This window comes from Xiphias gladius, chromosome 11, assembly GCF_016859285.1.
Source record: "Xiphias gladius isolate SHS-SW01 ecotype Sanya breed wild chromosome 11, ASM1685928v1, whole genome shotgun sequence".
Taxonomy (NCBI): Eukaryota; Metazoa; Chordata; class Actinopteri; order Istiophoriformes; family Xiphiidae; genus Xiphias; species Xiphias gladius.
The window spans coordinates 9195302-9216096 of NC_053410.1; the positions used below are offsets into that span (position 1 = coordinate 9195302).

At 42.1% G+C, this 20795-nt stretch overlaps 1 protein-coding gene across 1 annotated transcript in view; it reads left to right on the plus strand.

Moving 5' to 3' along the window:
* The first annotated feature begins 604 nt into the window (after positions 1-604).
* oprm1 (opioid receptor, mu 1) overlaps positions 605-20795 on the plus strand; it is a 28703-nt gene continuing 8512 nt past the window's right edge. Inside the window, exon 1 of the mRNA XM_040139330.1 lies at positions 605-873. Coding sequence (XP_039995264.1) covers positions 605-873 — 269 coding nt within the window. The remainder of the gene's footprint in view (positions 874-20795) is intronic.

The window sequence follows — 20795 nt, forward strand, 5'->3', positions numbered from 1 at the left end:
AGGAAGGAAGAAAGAGGGAAGAGAAAAGGGCAGAAAGAATGAAGAAGGAAAGAGAGGAAAGGGGAGAAACAAGAAAGAAAGGAAGCAAGGGGGGGAGGAGAAAATGAAGGGAGGAACAAAGATGGGATGATGGAGGGGGAAAGAAAGGGAGGAAGCACTGAAAGAAGACAATGACGAAGAAAGGAAGAAAAGAGGAAATGGGAAAAAGGGAAGGGAGAGAAAGGGAAGGGAAAGAGGAAGAAATGACCAAAGGGGACAAAAGGGGAATGGAAGTATAGGAAAGAGGGGAGGAAGGAACCTAGGGAGGAAGGAAGAAAGGGAGCGAACTAATTCATTTTCACGCCTTCGCCTCTGTCCCGTGCAGGTTCGCTGTGCCGCGAGAGGGTCGTCAGTGAACAGTCTCGAGCCGGCTGGCGTTAACCCCTGCCACATTCTTCAACACGGCGAGGTCCGTCTCGCGCCCGAAACGCGGCGCAATCTCCGAGCGGCGAACGACACAACGAGCCCCCGGCGGGACAAACGCCGGCACCGGCTCCGCCCGACAGGCACCTGACGCCAGGCGAAAGGCGCGCGCTTCTCCCGCCGCACATACAGAGCAAGGACCATGGAGAGCGCAGTCAACGGCTCGGACGCGGACTACCGGAGCCAGCTCCCCGCGCTTTACAACGACAGCCGCTTCTGCCGGAACTTCACCGACGGCAACGGCACCGCGAGCTTCGCCGAGGCGCGATGCGACGGGGACCGGCAAGTGAGCGGCGGCGTGGACGTCGACGCCAACCCGGTCATCATAGCGATCGTTATCACCGCTCTCTACTCCATAGTGTGCGTGGTGGGGCTGGTTGGAAACGTGCTGGTCATGTACATCATCGTCAGGTAAGGCGGCAGAGTGCTCCCCGAAACACGGGTGCGTGTGGATGTCGTGTGGATGTCACTGCGCCTTTAAACGTTTTACACGCAAACTCTCCTTTTTTCTAACAAGACCGTGGGTGAGAAATGACGCATAACCCTGACACTCTTTTAACCACACTGGACATAAAGGTGTGTGTCCGAGTTCGTCCTGAGCGTGTGCGTGCATGCGTGTGTGCGCGCGCTCGCTCGCGTGTGTGTGTGTGTGTTTGTTTGCGAGGCAGAGTGAGACCATGTGAATGCGGTGTTGACAGCGCTGCGGCCGTCTCGTGCGTAAAATGCCACCGACCATCGCCGCAAGTTGCTCCGGCGCGCAAAGACGCGAGAGAGGCGCGAGGGGATGGGGAGGGAAGAAAAGGCTGCCGCACAACAACAGAGAAGTACTATACGATATGTTTACTCAGGCCAAAGCGCGTCCTGGCTCTCTCTCTCTCTGTCTCTTTCACCCACAACGCCAGGACTAAACTGGAAAATCGAACTGGTACGACGAGTTGCTGCAATGTTGCTCCCACGTGAGTCCGCTGAACAGAAGGAGCCCGTCGGATGCGGCCGTCCCCTCTGCTCCCTCGTACGTGGCTGTGCTTGTTCCACGCGTCGTGTAAATTGGAGGAGATTAGATGACGCCCCGCGCGGCTCCGGAGCTGCTCTTGAAGCAAAGCAGCTTCAAAACTCGCGGCACCAACATGGGGGGGGGGGGGGCCCGGACTACAGTAGATGCTCGAGTGTGTGCCTCCCGGTGCCGGCCCTTCTCGCGTAAATCTAGGCCGCTCTCACGTTCGCCCGGCTAACATGTCGACGCCTCAATTCATTCGTATCGCAAACTCGTGTTTCAAACAAATGTCACGCGGATTTTGTTCCACGTTCACGCCGCAGGAAGTTAAAAATGCACGATGAGTGGAGCTCAAGTGAAAGATTTCAAGCCCCCTTGCTCCTTCTACAGTACAAGCGATCTGATCTCGCAGGCATTTCACACACTGATTTAAGTTTGTTTGTTTTTTTTAAACTCAGACACACCAGTTGACCAAGGACCAGTTGCAGGGGGAAAGTAAGCCAGTATTAGAAAGGTCTGTTAGTCTCACACAAGCTGGGTACCTCCCGTTTTCATCACCACCATCAATATTGATTTTGACAGAACTGACACCCATTGAAGGGATCGATTAGAATATGAATCCCTTTTGTGTTAACCTAAAACATCATTACACTGAAAATAACCTATTAAGGCTAATGATATCAGTCCTCTGTGGTGCATTTCCCCTGCGAGAAGCGGGATTTCATTTGCGGCCTTTAATTACACGTGAAAATCTGACATTTATGTTGGTTAAAAGCTCCTCGGCTGATACTACGTCCTTCCAAATGTGGCTCTTTCGAGTAATAAACGGCGCTAGATTGGTGGAGAAGAGAGGGAGAGAGAGGAGAGGGTGAAATGAGGATGTCATTAATATCATGATTATCATTCATTTGGTTCCACCTCCTCACTGTTTTTTTACGGGGCAGATCAGGTATTAAGCAAATGCTCATTTGCCCTTCAGTCTGAGTGCGACCCGAAAATAGTTCTGTTTAGCTAAAGAATGCAGGTATCTTCACGGGATGTTTTCTTCACCTCGGCCGGATGATTTCCACCCCAAAGGTTGCTTTTCTGCCCCGTGGCACTTCCGCAGCAGCCAAATGATATGGAGAAAGAAGGGAGGGCACTGGGCAGATGGAAGTTAAATCACCTTTTGAAATATAAGTACCAGCATCATTTTAACTACTGTATGTCTGCAGCTGTCTGGCAGGGATTCAGCAGTGTTTGCGTCGTAAGAGTCGGTATGCAGGCTTGTATTATGTATTCTGAAGTAGTGTGTCTACAGAGCAGATGATAGATGGTGAAGGGCATCATCCTTGGTTGCGTCGCGGGGACAGATTTAGGGTGTCGCACCCGCCACCCTGCCCTCCCTCCGCGGTAATGAAATGGGCATCAGCCCCGATATCGACAGACAACCAGGAGCGCGTGTATGCGTGCAGGTTGTGAGCGCGTTTGTGACTGAGAAAAAGTTTTGCGGGTTTATGCAACTTTTTCCTGAGCTCCACTAACGAGACTTTAAGGGAATTAGGAGGAGGGTAAAGGATGTATCCCATTCCTCTGAGAACCACACTCCAACAGGGTCATTAACATTCATCAGCCTCTTTGTCTTCTCTCTGTTTCTGCCTGTCTCGTGTGCTTTTGTCTCTCTGTGGCTGGATGGAGAGTGAACAGCCATTTAGCTAATGAAACACAGTGGATATTTACTTGTAAATTGAAATGTAGTCTTGAGCTCTCCGTCACCACTTTACAGTCATGGCCTTGAATGCAATTTTGCTAGATTAAATAGAGACAGCAGTGTATGACGGATGTTTTTCCCCTCACTGTCTGAGTAATGATAACCTTAAAGCCATAAACCATTTCCCTTTCACGCTTTATCTCTCCGTTCGTTTGCTGTCTCTCTTTGCTGCTCATCTGTTCGCTCCACACTTACATCTGCAAACTTCTTGAAAGCAAACAAACACAAGCAGAGATCTGCACGCTGAATCGGAAAAATCAATTCCGGCTGAACAGAAATCACTGGCGTCCACTAGGAATATGCCACCAGTGCAGAGTGCTTGCTGTTACCATGGAAACACTGGGTGGTGTTTTGAGCATGATCAGTGCAAAATGACTCCCCCACCTCCCCAAACCCTTGCCTCCATCCCCCATCGAGCTAGAAGAGCGGCTGCACACGGTTGGTCACATTCAGCAGCCAAGCGTCTCTAAAACTTTGGACACTTTTGTTTTAGAGGCTATTGAACATCTGCACCTGCTGACCTGGATAAATTGAACTGCTGTCACGTTGTACCGCATGTGGTAGTACAACAAATGTGGCCTTGTATAATTCTCTTGCTTCTTCACGTAAGGTTCATTTTCCATGACCCTGCGCTCTTATGTCAAAGTAACATATAAACATCTGTGTCCCTTCTGTTTATGCGAGTATGAACCCAGTCACGTGAAATATGATGTTATGATGAGAGTCAACGCAATCTGGCTCACAAGACTGATGCCGAGAGCCTTACTAATGTTTGTCTTTAATGGGTTTCTCTGACGTGACAAATAGTGGGGTCTCGGGCCGAGTTTCAGACAACTAGCGCGCAGCCTGTTGATGCGCGGTTGACACATGGCAGCCGGGTTAATGCTCAGCAACAATCCGACCAGCTTAAAGCCTTTTAGAAAATAATTGCTAGTGCTTTCACATTTTGTGAATTTGAGGGATAGTTTCACATATTTCAAGTCTTACTCAACAGTGACATACCAGTACAATGAAAGGGTTACTGGTGGCTGTAATTGTTTCCCCAGTCCGTAATGGCTGCTTCCTAAAGCGGTTTGAAAATAATTGATGGGAGACGCAATCCAGAGTCCTCATTTCGTGAATTAAATTATTCGTAATGTTTGGCTGATGTTACTATGATGCTTCAACAGACCGAGTTAAGACAAATAAAGTGGGTGTCTTTCTTCTCTCAGTCAGAAAACACTTCCAAGGTAAGCACAAAGAGAGAAATGCATACAACCACCTGATCTGTCTAGCTCAGACCACACAAGCCTCATATTAGCTACAGCTGAACTTCACAATGCATTTCTACACAGGACAAGGACTGAGGGTTTTGTCCCCCATTTCTTACATTTGGAATCACTTAGAAAAGGGATACCTTTAAGGCCAGTATAGACAGGAGGAGCGATCACAGCAAACAATGACCCCTTCGACGCACATACAGGCATGTCAGTGTTGTTTTGAGATGGACTTGAAAAAATCTCCTTTAACTTAATGTAAAAGAAAAAGAATCTGTTTTTTTAGAGGCACTGCATTTTACCGACTTCAATCATCAGCTGGAATTATCAGGAGATGAGTTGCGCGGGATGAAAGATAATGGTTCCCCTGTCATTAACACAGATTAGTCACTGGGTATGCATAGTCTTTTTTTAACTAAGAAAAAACACACACAACTAGGTCCTGGTTACTTTCAAAGTCTAGGAACCTTTTATGTGTATTCACGAACATCCTCATGCGTATGGATGGTTTCAGGTATACAAAGAAGAGATTCGAAGGTAAACCGACTGAACCAACAGCAGACGTTTGTGCCTCCAGCAACCTCAGAACCTCCTACCAACCCAGAAGAACATCTGTCATTCAGAGTTGCATTCCACTGTGTGTGTTTGTGCACAGAGGATTGCTTGGCACATCCTTCTCTTACCTCTTCACAGCCTGTAAACATTTGAGACTCTGCACTCTGACGTCAGTTTTACAACAGCTGTGCAGCACTGAACATGCAGCTTTTGTGTACTAATGGTCCTGATTACTGATAACCAATGACAAGCGGACAGATCGAGAGACTGTGGATTTTATGCTGCAATTACTTTGTTTGCTTTAGAGCCAAAGTCACCTGGCACTAAATGAGTCAAGAAAAGTGTATTCAGGGCTGGAAATTACAATTTTTTGACTCTTTGTTTACCACAAAGCTGCCTGAAGTTCAACAATCATGACTGTTGTCAGTATGAATAAAATTTGACAGCTCAGTGTAAGAAAGGGGAATTCTGTATGCAGCTCTGATTAAATTTGTGTATCTGCTCACAACAGGGTGGTACACAGTCTAATTTAATATTAGGGAGATAATTATGAGTAGAGAGTACAGAGCAGTTATTACAGTCAACGAAAACTAAGACTAAACTAATACCCGCACTGAAAATATACAATTGTTAACAAAAAAAACAAAACGACATTTTTCAAAAACATGAAAACTAAATAAAAACCATAGCGATCAATGCCACACCATCTAAAACAAAATACAACTGCACGTAAAACCAGCTTTGTTTTCATTTTGCCCCGGGGTTGCACTGCGGTTGCTATTACCATTTTGTCCTGTTCTGTTTGACTTCTTGAGAGACACTGGCCTAAAAAGAAGGACCTAGAATGAAGACAACAAAGTAACAGACTATATCCAGAAGGTGGGAGCGAAGCAACATAGCTTTTAACATCCTCCCACCGGCAAGCCACAGCACGTATTGTTAAATTTGCACCTTTTAGATCATCCGCACACTTGGCAAGTCGATCACCGGCTGCCTCGACCTGGCGTTGGACGGATGGGACATACGGGATGACTGCTAGTCGTAACCGACATCTGAAGCAATATTTCGAAGGCCATACACCTGTTGCAAGACCGAGAAGGACAGGTGGACGATCCCGCAGACGGAGTCGTTGTATACAGAGGCCCAGGAGAATGATTTAGGTAAGGATGTTTATTTTAGCAAACAAGCTAGCTTTAAGGCTTTGTATGTAAGACATCTACATATTTGGTGGGGTCCATAAGTCTGTGGTTATAAATCTACTTTTTGACAACTCCCGCCACCACTAAATGCATGTGTCCCATTACGCAGGTAGGTTTCATTTGATATTTACAACTAGAGAACCTTTTGAAGAATCAGGAGCGCAACAAATTCCAGAGAATGCCCTATCTTGCCCACACCTTGTAGGTCACGCCAAAAGACGCAACGAAGTTCCCGGGTTTTTTCCTGTCTTCACCACACTGAAGGCAAGACATCTGGTTCATGCTGTATGGAAGTCATCTGTTGCAAATGAGAAAATGGTCAGAGGATGTGGCAAAACTCTCAATTGGGACTGCAGCATGTGCTGGAACAGAAACCTAGACATGCTCAAATGACTGCTGGAGAAAAAAAGAGGACTCAATCAGGTGCTGGCGGATTTGAGGACTTTTAAACCTGGAGGCACACCTGCTTTCTACCACTGTTGTTTTGAAGCCTATCGCTCAATTGCTGCTGAGGTCTCTGAGAGGTCGGTCTGCTGGCATTCTCAACCCTGGCTGTTGCAGCTTTGATGCCACTGCAGCAGCAGCAGCCTTTCTCGTGGACCCCAGTGTTCAGTTCAGTTCAGTGTTTCAACAGAATTGAAATCTTTGCAGAAGGCAGCAGAGTCCTCTGTACAGACCCTAGCAGCACAGCCTCAAGGGCCACTGAAGGCCACTGCTTAGCGCCACTGCCTGGCACTGGTGAGGCAGTGCTCTATGCCCACAAGACATGCTCCTATCTTGCATCCTGCCGGGAAGGGTTCAGGTCTGGCAATAATGTCATGAACACTCCATCGAGTGAGATGACAAAGTACATGGATGACATCCAGTGAGGGATTGTCTGTGACAACCCACTGGGGTTCGGGAGGGCGAGGGAAGCCTTTTATCCAAGAACTGGCCCAGTGGCTTTAGATTTAGTCAAGTGTCCTTTTGGATTTAGTCAGTGCCCCTTCCTTCCAAGCTTTTTTGGAGCTTATTTTCTCTGCGTGTGGGCTTCTTCAAGTGTTACAAGACATTATATGACTAAAGCTATGTGGTGGTAGTGGTAGGTTTTCCTGTGTGTGTGTATGCGTGTGTGTGTGTGTGTGTTAGTCCAGCAGCTTCGTCTCCAGCTGGGTGTCTTCCTTACATAATACCCCGTTCATCCTCCCATCTGCTCTCTCACCATTTCACCTCGTGGCCTAATATCCCAGAAATTGATATTTATGGAATTTTAATTTTTTCAAGGCGTGTATCTTTGACATAAAGCTCATTCAGTCTGAAAATAGGTATGAAATGTGTTTTCTTAAAAAGGTTTTTTAGAAAAGAAACGTTTTACCTTGTTCCCCGATCTTCTATTAAAACTGTTTTGGTGTGTTGTACAGGGTTTTTCCACAACTTCATTTTGATTATTAATGCAGACTATTTAAAGTTCTTTTTCAACTCCGGGTGCTAATTACCTCTGTTGTGGGTCAACCAGTGTTAATGGTTCAGGGTGTACAAGAATAAAATGGCTTTGCACAATATGGGAACCATAATAATCAATGATTTTGTAAACCGTATTTGATAGCATGCATTCTTTCACCCTACCCTTTTCAGCTACTGTGAATCAAGGCTTTCCTCGTAATACCTGAAAAACTAAAACTAATGCTAAAATAAAATAAAAACTAAACTACAACTAGTCAATTTCTCAAAATAAAACTAAAACTACTTATTCCCTCATAAAAGTAACCAAAACTAAACTGAAATAAAAAAACAAACTGAAAGACTAAATAAAAATAAAAACTAATTCAAATATCAAAACAATAATAACTCTGGTGCAGAGAGGTAAGTAGACCTTCTTAACACCACGGGACGATGCTGGAGAATTAGAGCGCTGTCAGTCAGGATTCAACACGGGGTGTTTTGTTGAACTCGGCAAAAGAAAGAATGACAGAAAGAAAAAAGACAAAGAAATAGAGGGGGGAAGACCATTCACGGCCAGTTACATAACGCTGTAAAGCCTTCAGACTTTGGCTGTGGAGGCTGAATAGATCTCAGGGAAAATAGAAAAGGTAAAAAATGGTTTGAGGAATGTAGCGATAGTCACTTTCACACACACTGAGAAAGTTGGAGAGAGAATGGGGTAAAGATGATTAACTAAAGAGGAGGGAACAAGATAAAACAGACAACAGATTTTGTCTCCGTGTCGACCTGATGATTGATGGGCGATCTCGGCGCTTTTGCTCATCTGTCATTTACAAAGTGTCTCACTCCCTTGCCCGGATTCTGCTCTGAATATTCTATGACAGGTACTGTTCAACATGTCTTTCTTCATCAAGACTGGCAGTTCGAAGTACCGACTGTAGTTCTTTTACACCCCTCCACCCCCCCACAAGAAAGGCTTATTGTACGAACAATACAAACCAAAGAGGTCAACTGATGACCGCATCTGAAATGAAACTCGTTTCAGTTCGAGAGCTGCCAAACCTTGTCACTGCTGTGTACAACAGTTGCACTCACTGAATATGGATTTAAGACAGGGGCCAAGGACCCAGAGAGACTCTGTGCAAAAGATCTTCAGTATGTTAACAGCAGTGCTCCTAAGCAACAGGCTGATAAACTCTTCTTGAGGTCCTTGTTCCATTACCAGCATCACTGATCTGGGTTTGGCTTAGATTGGTTCCCTGTTTCTTTATTTGTCACATTTCTGGTTGATGGAAAACCATTATAGGAGCGAATCACGATGAAGTGGGCAGTGATTGTCAAACCCATGATCAGAACATAATACAGTGGTTTTTGAATAAATGCAGTGTCTGAGATGTATGTCATTGTGATCTAGATAATCCTAATTAAGGTGTTGGAAGAATTTTGCAATCTAAATTCAAGCATTTCTTAACCAGGCCAAATTTGGATTGTTGTGGTTTTCATTTTGAGATGAGTAATTGTCTCCTAAAACATTCATTTACGGGTCTTCATTTTTTGAGTTTTTTTTTCTAATCCCTACAAGTAATTAGCAAAACATCAACATCTCATGATATGAAGTAATTTACAGCACAGCTTCAATTTGATGTTTTAACAGTTTCTGTTCTTTTATCTGGCTGTTTTGGATGTTTTTGCTCATTTAATACAAATTAAAAATATTTCGCATTACTGTTGTCAAACCTCTACAGCATAACACCATTTTTGTTTTTATTGATTTTGTCCTCAGTTTAAATTCAATTCGATACCAAATGAAAATAGCTTTCGGGGACATGAAACTTGTTGCTGCTGTACACACGGTTGAGGGAAAATATGTGTGCTACAGTACAAAACATCACACAACAACCCACCGACTGAAGGTTGCATTTGAACAGAGTGATGATTGCTTTGACTATCACAGATGTACATAAAATAGCCGTGAGTGGATACTGCACACTTAACATGATTTTGAGATGCAAACTAGACGATATGACTGACCATCTACTGTTTAAAATCATCCTGAACCTTGCAAGGCCAGTGCTGACACAGAGTCAACCATTCGGGACTTATTTATATCATGAAATTTAAATACATAATATAAAATATATACTCATCGAGGCTCATCATTCACAGTAGTTTATGCAATTTTTACTAAGACTTTACTTAGTATTTTTCAAATTTGGCACATTGGTTTGGGATGCATTCTTTCCCTAAGACCCTGATTTGACTTGGCAATGGCTGCAGAAGGCAGCAGATCCCTCGAGTGAAACACACTGCTATGTATGTTTGCAATCTGCACTTTTCAAGAGAGTGCTATTCTAACTACATGCTCAGCTCCAGGAGCTCCGACTTTGGGCATTACTGGGGCTGGAGCCAACGGCCATTGTTCTCCAACCCCCTAATGTCCTCTTCAGGGGATTCTGGAGAGGAAAAGACCTCCACCTCCAAGAAGCGACCTCTTTTTGTACGACCTCTTTCATTGGCCTATGTGCATGTGGTAGAAGAGGGTTGTGTAACACAGTCACTTCAACAGTGACTGTGGATTAATTGCACATCTGCTGAGTCTCCACCCCACTTGAGATTGTCTTTGTGTGCTCATGGATAATGATCTCCTCCTCAATTTCAGTCAGGCCAATCAGGAATGTTCCAGTATGTCACCTATCACTGTTGATGGATTTCTTTATCAAATGTTTCCATCAGGGAGCAAGCAGTGGATCTGAAAAGGACGCAGAGAGTAGTAACAATTCTCACATCCTTTGTGTGTGTGTTTTCTGTGGTAAGGCAACAATTTATAATCGGGGACATAAAAAGGAAAGGCAGAATTGTACCTTTTGGAGGACAAAAGCCTGTTCAGGTGCAAAACAGTAGCTTTCCTTCGAGTCCGTTCTTGTGTACCCTCCATTTGTACCTTGAAAAGTAAAATTAGTACCTTGAGTAGGCAGCACAGACTGAACCCCGAACTGTATGTATTTTTTTAAGACCTGACCAAAGAACCCAGGCTTCATATATTTATTTTGCATTCAAGTCATTGGGCATTTCATGTCTATCTGCAACAAATTGCATGGAACAGTCAGAAAGAGAAAGAAAACATTTAAAAAAGTAATTTTTCTGAAAATAACCAAACCAAATCTGACCAAAACCCAAAGTTATACACAAAAAAATGGCTTGGACCAGACACAAGACCTGACCATTTGTCATAAGCTCAGTGACACAAAATTACCTGCATTTAGTGAAATTACTTACCTACCTAATACCCACTACAAAACTACTAGGGTAATGGAAACACAGGGCAGTGTGATTCATTTCATTTCCCTGCTCACTGCTCTGATGCTGAATGTTAGCCAAGTCTGCTAAACTACCACATGTTGTACCAGATGCTGGTACAACCTCCTCTACTGCTGTCCAGTATGACGGAGTCTCAGGCTGACGGAAAGCAGAAATTCTACATGATGAGCTACGATTTCATAACTGCATCACGACCAGGAATCCCAATTTGTATTTCTCTGAATTTGTGGAAATGTGATGTTTTAACATGACAGGCCTAATTTGTCCGGACCTGTTGGGCACGGATCAGATATCAGAACTCTATGTTGAATTGCGAGGAGCATTTCTTTTCTTTAGTTCGCAATCATTCTCCCCCCTCAGATCCCACGGCTCCCTAAAAGCAAGCATCGTGACCAACCTGAATGAGTCACAAGTGCAGGGAAGAAAATATGATCCCTCCCCGGTTTCCCATCACCTATACACCATTCAGCCAAAACATTAAAACTGGTAACTGGTTTTAAACTGGTTTGCTAAATTGGAAATATAGGTTTGTCCAAACTAGGGGCTTAACACGTTACTTCCGGTGGAGGTTCAGGTAGGTCGACGGGATAACATCTATTTTTTATTAAAGGCTATGCTACTAAACCTTGCTTTGACAATTGTGGCTCCTCAGTGAAAAGAGAAACAAAGCAAGTATTTCAAAAGAACTAGGAATGGTTCCTGAGGCACCATGATGAGTGACTGATAATTGGCTCTCATCGAAGTCTGAAATTACGTTTTACGGAAATGCGATTCAACACAAATATTCATATAGAGACATGTGGCATTTCAGTTATCAAACAGCACCGTGTCTGAGGTGCTCACTTCATTAAATGCCTTAATCTTTTCATCATTACAAAAATATTGTCATAGTAATTCCCAATGGATGATGAAATGAATATTACCCTGAACCCTTGGTTTAATATGATTTTGCGGATTTTTATGTGTGTTGGCGAGAGAGAAAGACAGCATGTAATGATTGATAACTTTATCACATCAGACTCTATTTAAGCAGCGTAATCACAAAGACAGGCACAAAGCGGGAGGTTTGCAAGCTCAGTGAGAGCGTTGCCAAGCACACCTGCTATTGTCACTCAAATAAGAACCAGCAATGTGTGCAAAAAAAGGAACAAAAATAGGAGGGTGTGGTGATTGTTATTGTCCCTAGTGCCTTAAATACTGAAGTGTCAGGAAAAGTGTATTTCAGGATCATGAAAGTGTTAGCATATTACTGGCATCCAACTAGCATATTGTGCTAGTTGGATTAGTCTTGCATGGCATTTGCTAACCTTAGTGAGTTGTCTATGAGTTCCTCCCCCTACTACATCTTGTCTTTTCAGGCTTGGCTTATCCCCAGTTTAAACTTTTCTATGTCCACTGCTCTAAATTGACCTCAGCCTTAACCTCAACAGAGAGAAGAGAGAAACAAACAGAGAAATCAAAACGTCAGACAAAATCAGACAAATCCACTGATAACACTGATAGACTTAACAGATAAAAAGAACAGAGGATGTATGTTTGCATAAGACCTTTATGCATTCATGTGTATGACATGTGTGTGTGTGGCTCACCAGTAAACCTGCCTCTATGAGTCTTAACTGAAATTGACTGAAGCCGCCTGGATTCAGCTTGAATACGCACATTTCTTGAGCCGTCACAGATCATCTGCTGTGACTGGCATGCACACCGAGAAACAGATGTGTATAAAAATAACTCTGACAAACAGACAAGATGAATAGTTACAAACCCAAAAGTCAGAGAGACAAACAGCTCGGCTGAGGGTGTTTCGGGGTGTCAGACAGAGATGGATGGACCCTTGTGACAGACTTGCTGTTGTTCAAGATGAGGGTCGATGCTCAGAGGCTCATGGCGATGCATTCATACAGACACTCTCCAACAGACACTGTTATGAAAAATGACACACAGAAACACAAAGGCATTCTGTACAGACAAATGGAAACAAACACTTACCGCAGCGCTTACTGCAGAGGTTCAGTAGGCAAATTACAGAAGGAATGCATTTCTGTACCAAACTGTCACAGCTGATGAAGGCAGCACAGGCAGAGAGGACCCGAACGCAGATTCAGTGAGGAAGTTTTGATACATTTTTTTTTATTTTGAACTGTCTTATTTCAACTGTCTCCCCTCATAATGCTGCATTAAGGTATTTTATGAAAGAATCCAAAAGAAACATATTTGCTAACACGTTAGCAAACAATTGCCAACATATTATTCAAATTTGGCACAAATAGTGCAACATGCTGCTGCTGCTTTAACTTGTTTACAGTTTCATTCACATAATACGAAGGTACTTGCTAGTGCCGCTAATATCAATATTGAAACAAGGCTAAAAATGTGTTGTGTTGGCTTCTGGACAGGTCTCTAAAAGAACAAGACAAAGAAGGAGTTTGTGAATGACCGGCGAACAAGAGAGAGAGAAGGAGAGGAAAACAAAGTGAGAGAACAAGAGAAATAAAACCCTTATGTTTTGATAGCTTCATGGCAGTTTAGTACTAAAGCAGGACATAAATAACCATAAAACACTCAGCATATTGTCTACTTTGGAGAGCGATGCTCTGGAGTTTTTGGTCCCCTGTTTCTACCTCTGCATGTTTCCTTTTCATGTATTTGTTGCATGCCGGTCTTTTTTTAATAAATTATCACTAACTACTTTGCCTAAACTTCAGTTTTCCAGATGCGCTGATATATGCAAACAGGGAAGGAACATGGGGGTTTTAGTTCCTAGTTTAGTTCCTCTGCAATGCTTTGGTCAAAAAGGGATACAAGTTTAGTACTGACAGGCCTTTCAGCCTATAAGGCCTTTCAAATTAAACGAGGACATACATTGCTTGTCCGTGCCCTCTACAACCACACTGAGAAGCACTTCCTGATATGATGCTCCTATCAGCAGGATGACACAATTTTTCCCGCCTTCCTAAACTGTTGAAAATCCCTGCTGAAGAACAAATCCATTTCAGGATGTGACAACACTGTGGTTAAGGTTTGGTTACGTTTAGGCACAAGCACGACCTTGTTAATTTTATCTATGATCGTTCCACAACCTTAACTGCGTGTCTATTGTTGTTGCCATGACGACAAAGGTCTAACCTTAACAACTTATAACTAACCTACCCAAGCCTCGACCGTTCCACTATCTTACCTGTGTGTTTATCATCGTTACTGTGACGACTAAGGTGTGGTTTGCCTGCTGCTGTAGACGCCCCCACAGACTGTATTAATGTTACCATGATGATGGTAGCATTCAGTTAGCTTGTGTTAGTTCCTGTATTGAGCCGTCCCCAGTTTTATACAAACCGGTTTCGTCAGGTCTGATAATCCAACTGAAAGTACAGCTGCAAATAAGGCGACATTTTCTAGAAACTCTTTCACGTAACTATGGATCCTTTAATTCGGTTTTAATTTAAAAATATTGCTTAATATAGTTTTAATATTACAGTATTATATTTCTCTTTACAGCTGATTAGTTTTTAAGTATTTGCCTTTTGTTGCTTCTAGCTCCTTGAGCAGTTAATGTCTCATTTAAATGCATTTAAAAAACTTCCAAGTGCTTTTATATCAGTGTCAGAATAAAGTGCTATATCTCAATTAGTCTGTCATAGCCACTGACAGGGTGTGTAGCTCCATTTACCAACATTTAAGGCTATATTGGGATCTTTTTCTACTGCAGCAAATTCCCAGCGGTGCCTATCTAATGACTTCCATTTACTGAAATGATTTCCAAGAGACTTAAAAAAAAAACAGTCAATTGGACAGACCACAGATAAGCTCGTACCACAAGGGAAATATAGTTAGCAATCAGTATTAACACTAATACTGCAGTAGTATCCACTATCATGTAGAAAGAAAAAAGAAGTAATTTATTTATTGTCCCTAATGGCAAAATGCCTTTTGCTATTTTAGTGCTGGGTATTATTGTGCTTTTCCTTTCAGTTCCACGTTCCTTTTGGTAATTTTGTTTTTTCATGGCTACACCACTTTCAGGATCTTTCACACACTTAACGCATCAAGAAAAATAATACTCCTCATGTCTGACCTTAACACTTTGAGATGATTTTTGACATTTTCACATTATTTATGGCTCTGAAGACAAATCATCCTATGGTAAAGCTCGGTATGTGTTTAACAGTCAAGAGGTGTAATGCATGTTTTACAAGGCATTTTATCACTTCAACTTTTGAATAAAGCATAAATTACCTCAGCTTTAATGATGTACCTTATAAGTCATTTGTACCTTTAGATTCACATTAAATTAAGCTTGAATGATCCCCTTGAGAGCCTAGACAGCAGCTGTAGCCAGCCTGGATTCGCAGCAGATACAACAGATACGAAAGGCTACTCAGATTCATGGCGGAAATGAAAAACTATCAAAATGTCTGTAGAATCTTTTCAAACCATACGCTCGGTATGTTTGAAACACAAGTTTTCACTTAAGTATGGCTCCCTTTTTGTAGCTAGCACTGTTAACTGTTCAAACGTTGATTGCAATGAACATGAACAGCTAATCGCGCTCCTGAGGTGGGGCGGTTTTAGCAATGCCAGCAGCGTGGCTCCAAAGATGGCCATACCGGTGTGTTGATCCACCACTTTGGACCAAACTGGGATTTCTCAACAACTACGCAATGGATTGCCAGGAAATTTTACACAGACATAACAAATAACACAGTGTATACAGTAAGACAATATAAGCTTGCCAACCGTCTTGTTATTTTGCCATACTGTTTATACCATGATGACTATTCATTTAATATCTCCGGGTGAATGAGGTCATCGTTGGTAATGCTGCAAATCCATGACAGGACAGTGTTTTGAAGTCTCTTTTTTGTCCGTATATACAGTTTGTAAATAGATTTTCCAATGTACTATATCATGATATATATCAATAACTTGATATAAATTTCTATATACAGCAATAGAACATTTTAACATAAATACTACATACATGCAGTAGACCCAGACAAATATCAGCTTCTTATCACTGCTCACCACAGAAACACACGCTCACCAGTCAGACACGTACGCAGTCACACCCTGTGTATCCTAATCCCTCACGCTCTTCACAGCGTGCATGGACAGTGTCACTGGTCGGAGCCAGAGGCATACAGATGTCTGTTCTCACGAGCAGCCTCTGTTTCTGCAACCAGGACCGAGTTTATCTGCACCCAGCAGCAGCCCATGAATCATGCACAAGGCTATACACACACTGGCCAGCTTTGCTGGCTAATGATGAATTATGTTTAGTTTGCTGTGTTACAAGAGCCATGAAAATGAATCAGCTTCTGTTCCAAACGGTTGACTACAAGTGTGTAAGTTTCATCTTGACATTTGTTGAAATATGGTGACAAGGCTGTTGATTAACTACAGGCTTGTTCCAAACATAGATACGCAAATCTAATACTGGTGCTTATATTATAGCTTTAAATGTCCAGGCTGTTAAAGTTTTGCATTCCAAAATTATCAATTTGAAACATCAAAGGCAACAAAAACTCAGAGGAAATGTTTACTTAAGACCAACTAACAATGAGCAGGGCATTAGCCTTATGTTTTAATAATTCCTTATCCCATTTGTTTGTTTAAACTCTTGTGTTTGTTCTATCTCACAAATTAACAGCCACATCTGTTTTTTGGCACAACCCCAAATGCCACGTGACTGGGTGATGATGTTACACCATTGGTCGCCCGGCTCAGTGTTTGAGTTTCCCATTGGCCGCTGTTCTTTTAAAAATGAATTGCGCCTTTGTCGCCCCATTTGCATTTTCAGACCCCTTTCTTCACACAAGCACCTAGCGACAGACCTAGATCATTTTTGGACAAACCTCAGCTACTTTCCGTAGAAGAGAGTCGGCAGTATTGTCCCACAAGCGCAGGGTCGGGCTTTCCCTATGCAGGTCTCTATGCCTCTCATTCAACTGACCACATGGCAGCTGGCACTGACGTGAATGGGCTTCTAACTTTCTCTCGGAGTGATCATTTTACAAGTAAATATAGCCGAAACCACAGCACAGCCGTTGTCTTTCACTTATGTGTATGGTGATTTTGCCAGACGACGTTGCAGTTATGAAATGAGGATTTTAGCAATAGAGAGCAGCAGTTTGGAAAATGGCCTCGGAAATGACTGCTGGGTAACAGGTCTCAGTGGGCCACGTTTCAGTCACTATTTCATACCTGTTCGGTTATCCTCGCAACAGAAACAGAAAAACATCTAAATGAAAACAGCTTTATTGGGAATTCGGCTGTATTAAATTACTGTATATGTGAGCACAGAGAGCAGGAGAGAAGCAAAACAGATTAAAGGGCTGGAACCGGCTGACACTAGGCAGAATGCAAATGCAATGCGATGATGTGTGGGTCATGTTAATTGGCGTATTACGTCATCTAGCGTCATTTAGTGACTTTTCGAGCAGGCGTTAGTTACTTTCCATTGAAAGTGGTTGTTTGCAGTGGTTCCACAACAGTTTTCAACTACATCCTCAATCTCGTACATTGACCGTATACGGCCCAGCCATGTAATAGGTATTGATCTAGTCGTGTTTCTCACTTTATCACTTTGCTTTTACAATTTATTAAAGTGCCGTTGGCTAAATTGCGCTAAAATGTTTGAGGGTGATTATTAGCTATCAAGATATAAAATTCTTTGTCAGGGGCTGTGGCCAAGGAAATATACAAGAGTGGAGGTGATATCCACTGGCTAATGTCGAACCCATTAGACAGCATCAGTTAAAAGGAATAACAGAACATATAAATACGGAGAAACAAACAAATGTTCAAGCAAACCCTCAAAACATCACAACACATACATGCCACGTCTATATTCTAGCCTGTAGATGATCTAATGTTTTGCCAAAAAGATGTAAAAGTTTCTCTGCCTCATTAAATCTGACCTTTTCATCCTCAGGGAAACATTAAAACCAAGAAATGTTTCAACAAATATTCACTGTCAGAGATGTTTCTTCTTCATTATGTTAATTTTATGTTGTTATTATAATTATGCCTGCCATATGATTTTCCCCTGCCTGGTCATGGGAGTTGCCATGGTGAAGCACGATCCTCACATGTGAAAACAGGCAGTTATCAACTAATTAGGATTCAGGCACATTTGAACAGCTCCATGCTGTGTACCATTTTCATTTACCGGGGACATGCTGCATGGGCAGAATTCACTTTCTTTCCCGCCTGGTCATCCAATGTGTGCCCACATCAGTCACTTTCTCGGTGTTTCTTTTATCAAATCAGAAGGAAGCAAGGCTCGGACATTATTTTCAGCCAGAAATGATTGAGCCCATTGTTCATCCTTTGTTATTGAAAAGCTGGGGTTAGCCTGGCTATCCCAATTACACAAAGAGCACCTGCAACATTTATTGGCATCAGTGGAGAGTTTTCGTGTCTAAACACGTAGGTGATGGTGCTTAAGAGGTCTTTATGATCGCAATTAAAATTGTAAGAAACGTGCCAATCATATACAGTCAAAAATGACAAAGGGAATGACTTATTTTCTGAGTGAAACACATTCATGCTGTCCATATTTTCATTCTTTTTTCCCCCTTTTTTTCCTTTTGTGTCGGTCTGTCGGTCCACCATAGCCATGAAATTTGGTTCAGAGACCGATGGCGCCCAGAGGATGAATCCTAATGACTTTGGTGATTCCCTGACCTTTCCTCTAGCAACACCACTAGGTCAATGACTTCATTTATCCTGTAAAATAGCACCACCATTAGGTTAAAATTTGTGGTTTTACAACAAATATCTTCGCAACTGTTTGATGGATTGCTGTGAAACTTGGTACGGACATTGATGTACCATTAAAGATTAATTCAAATAGCTTTGGTGATCCCCTGACTTTTCCTCTAGCGCCACCAACAGGTTTCCAATACTTTGGCTTATGACTAAAATATTGCAAAAAGTCCTAACATGGACTTTGTTGGTCTATTTGCTACATCACCTAACTTTCTCCTTTGCTCCTGTCATTATTACTATGGCCACTAGAGGTTGCCTAACAATAAAACGTAACTACGGGTCGTAATAAGCTACTTGCACAGACGACCTGTGGGGTTGTTTTTCGAGGACAGTCTCCAAAAGGCCCGAAAAAAGGGCCGAAAAAAGGTAAAGAATTCTCATTCAAAAGAATGAAGACCAATTAAAGAGCTGCCTCTGTGTTTCTACATTACAGGGATAAGTTGCCGTCATTACCAAATCTGGTTTTACACACTTAAGGAGACATAAAAACAGATGGGAAACAGGTAAAATGAGAAGGCATCGCACTCAGCCCCCCACCCCCACCCCCCAGGTGGGAACCACGTCTAACGGGTTGATGGAAGGCTATGCATTATACATAATTTCCTTGAAAGAATGGTTTTATATGATTTTAAGATCCATTACTGCACATCTATCTGTCGCCTCTGTGCTCTGGTGGTCCAGGAAGTGACCAAGTCCAGGTTGTTTATTTATATATATATATATATATATTTGTTTATTCACAGAAGCAGCGTAATGAAGATTTAATCTTTGCAGATGGTTACTTCTGTCTGGTTGCTGTGGCTGCACTGACACTTTCTCTTCATCTCAATAAAAGGCTGGGGATTTGCTGTAAATATTTTAATTTGTTGTTTGTTAACTGACTTGAAATGGGTCAATGTTCTCATATTACGTGGTCTGAACAGAGCTTGAATTTTCTTATCAGAGTTGTATTCCCAAATGAGAAACCATTCACGGGAGACCTGTATCCTCTTTATGAGTGATACTTATCAAATGATTGCTGCTGGAATAAAAATTAATTTTACACTTTATAAAGTATTAATCTGTTTAATTTCCAAAGAAAATTTAGTGTTCCATTTTGTAACTATGTTTTTTTCACTTAATATAACACAATAGTCATTCATGCTTGGCACACGCTCATAAAAGTGTTTTTAATTTTTCTGAAATACAATACCTGCTAATTTGCAACAGCAAAAATGTTTTTATAGAAACTTAATGCCACCTTAATGACATTTTTTTTCAGTGTTCATTAAAAACATATCTTTAATTTGTTTAGCATCATTAAACTTTTTGTGGTAATGTTTTGGCTCTCACAGCATAGAGATTGTGGTCTGTGTTAAAGATTGGAAAAGTCAACACTTCTGCGAAGCACTAGACAGAATGGGTTTCCTTAAGTGACATTTACCCGAAACCTTTTCTTAACCTTAACCAAAGTGCTTTTGTAGCCGAAACCAACAACACACATGACTAAGGATTCAAACCCTGCTCTCCTGTATGAGAGTCGTGTGACCACTTCCCTATAGCTCGCATGCTGTAAAAAAACAAACAAACAAACAAAAAAAAACGTAACACTTACTTTGCTCTAAAAAATGTTGCAACTAAACTTAATTGAGGCAGCAATTACAATACATTTCCCTCAAAAAGTCAAAGAGGGCTTAAAGAATGAATTATACTTCAGAGTCTTGGCTCTTTGACTTAAACTGACCTCCCAACTCCAAATAAAATGCATAGTTTTGAGCAACGTCAGCAGTTTTTGCAAACGACATAACTTGGCTAAATCATCTGTATTAACATAATACGCCATCAAGAATCTATGTGATTGTGTTCCCCTTAAACTGTTAATTCTACTGTATATCTACTCCTGTATGTTTAGAAATACACCAGGTTTTCGAAATCCAAATGATGAGGTCCACAAAGAAATATAATCAAAACACTGACAATAAATGATCAGTGTGGCAAAACCTCAAGGACAAGGAATACATTAAAGCTGAACACTCAATAAAACACCTAATTCGATTAATTTAGATGAGATGAGGCCATTCACCTCCATA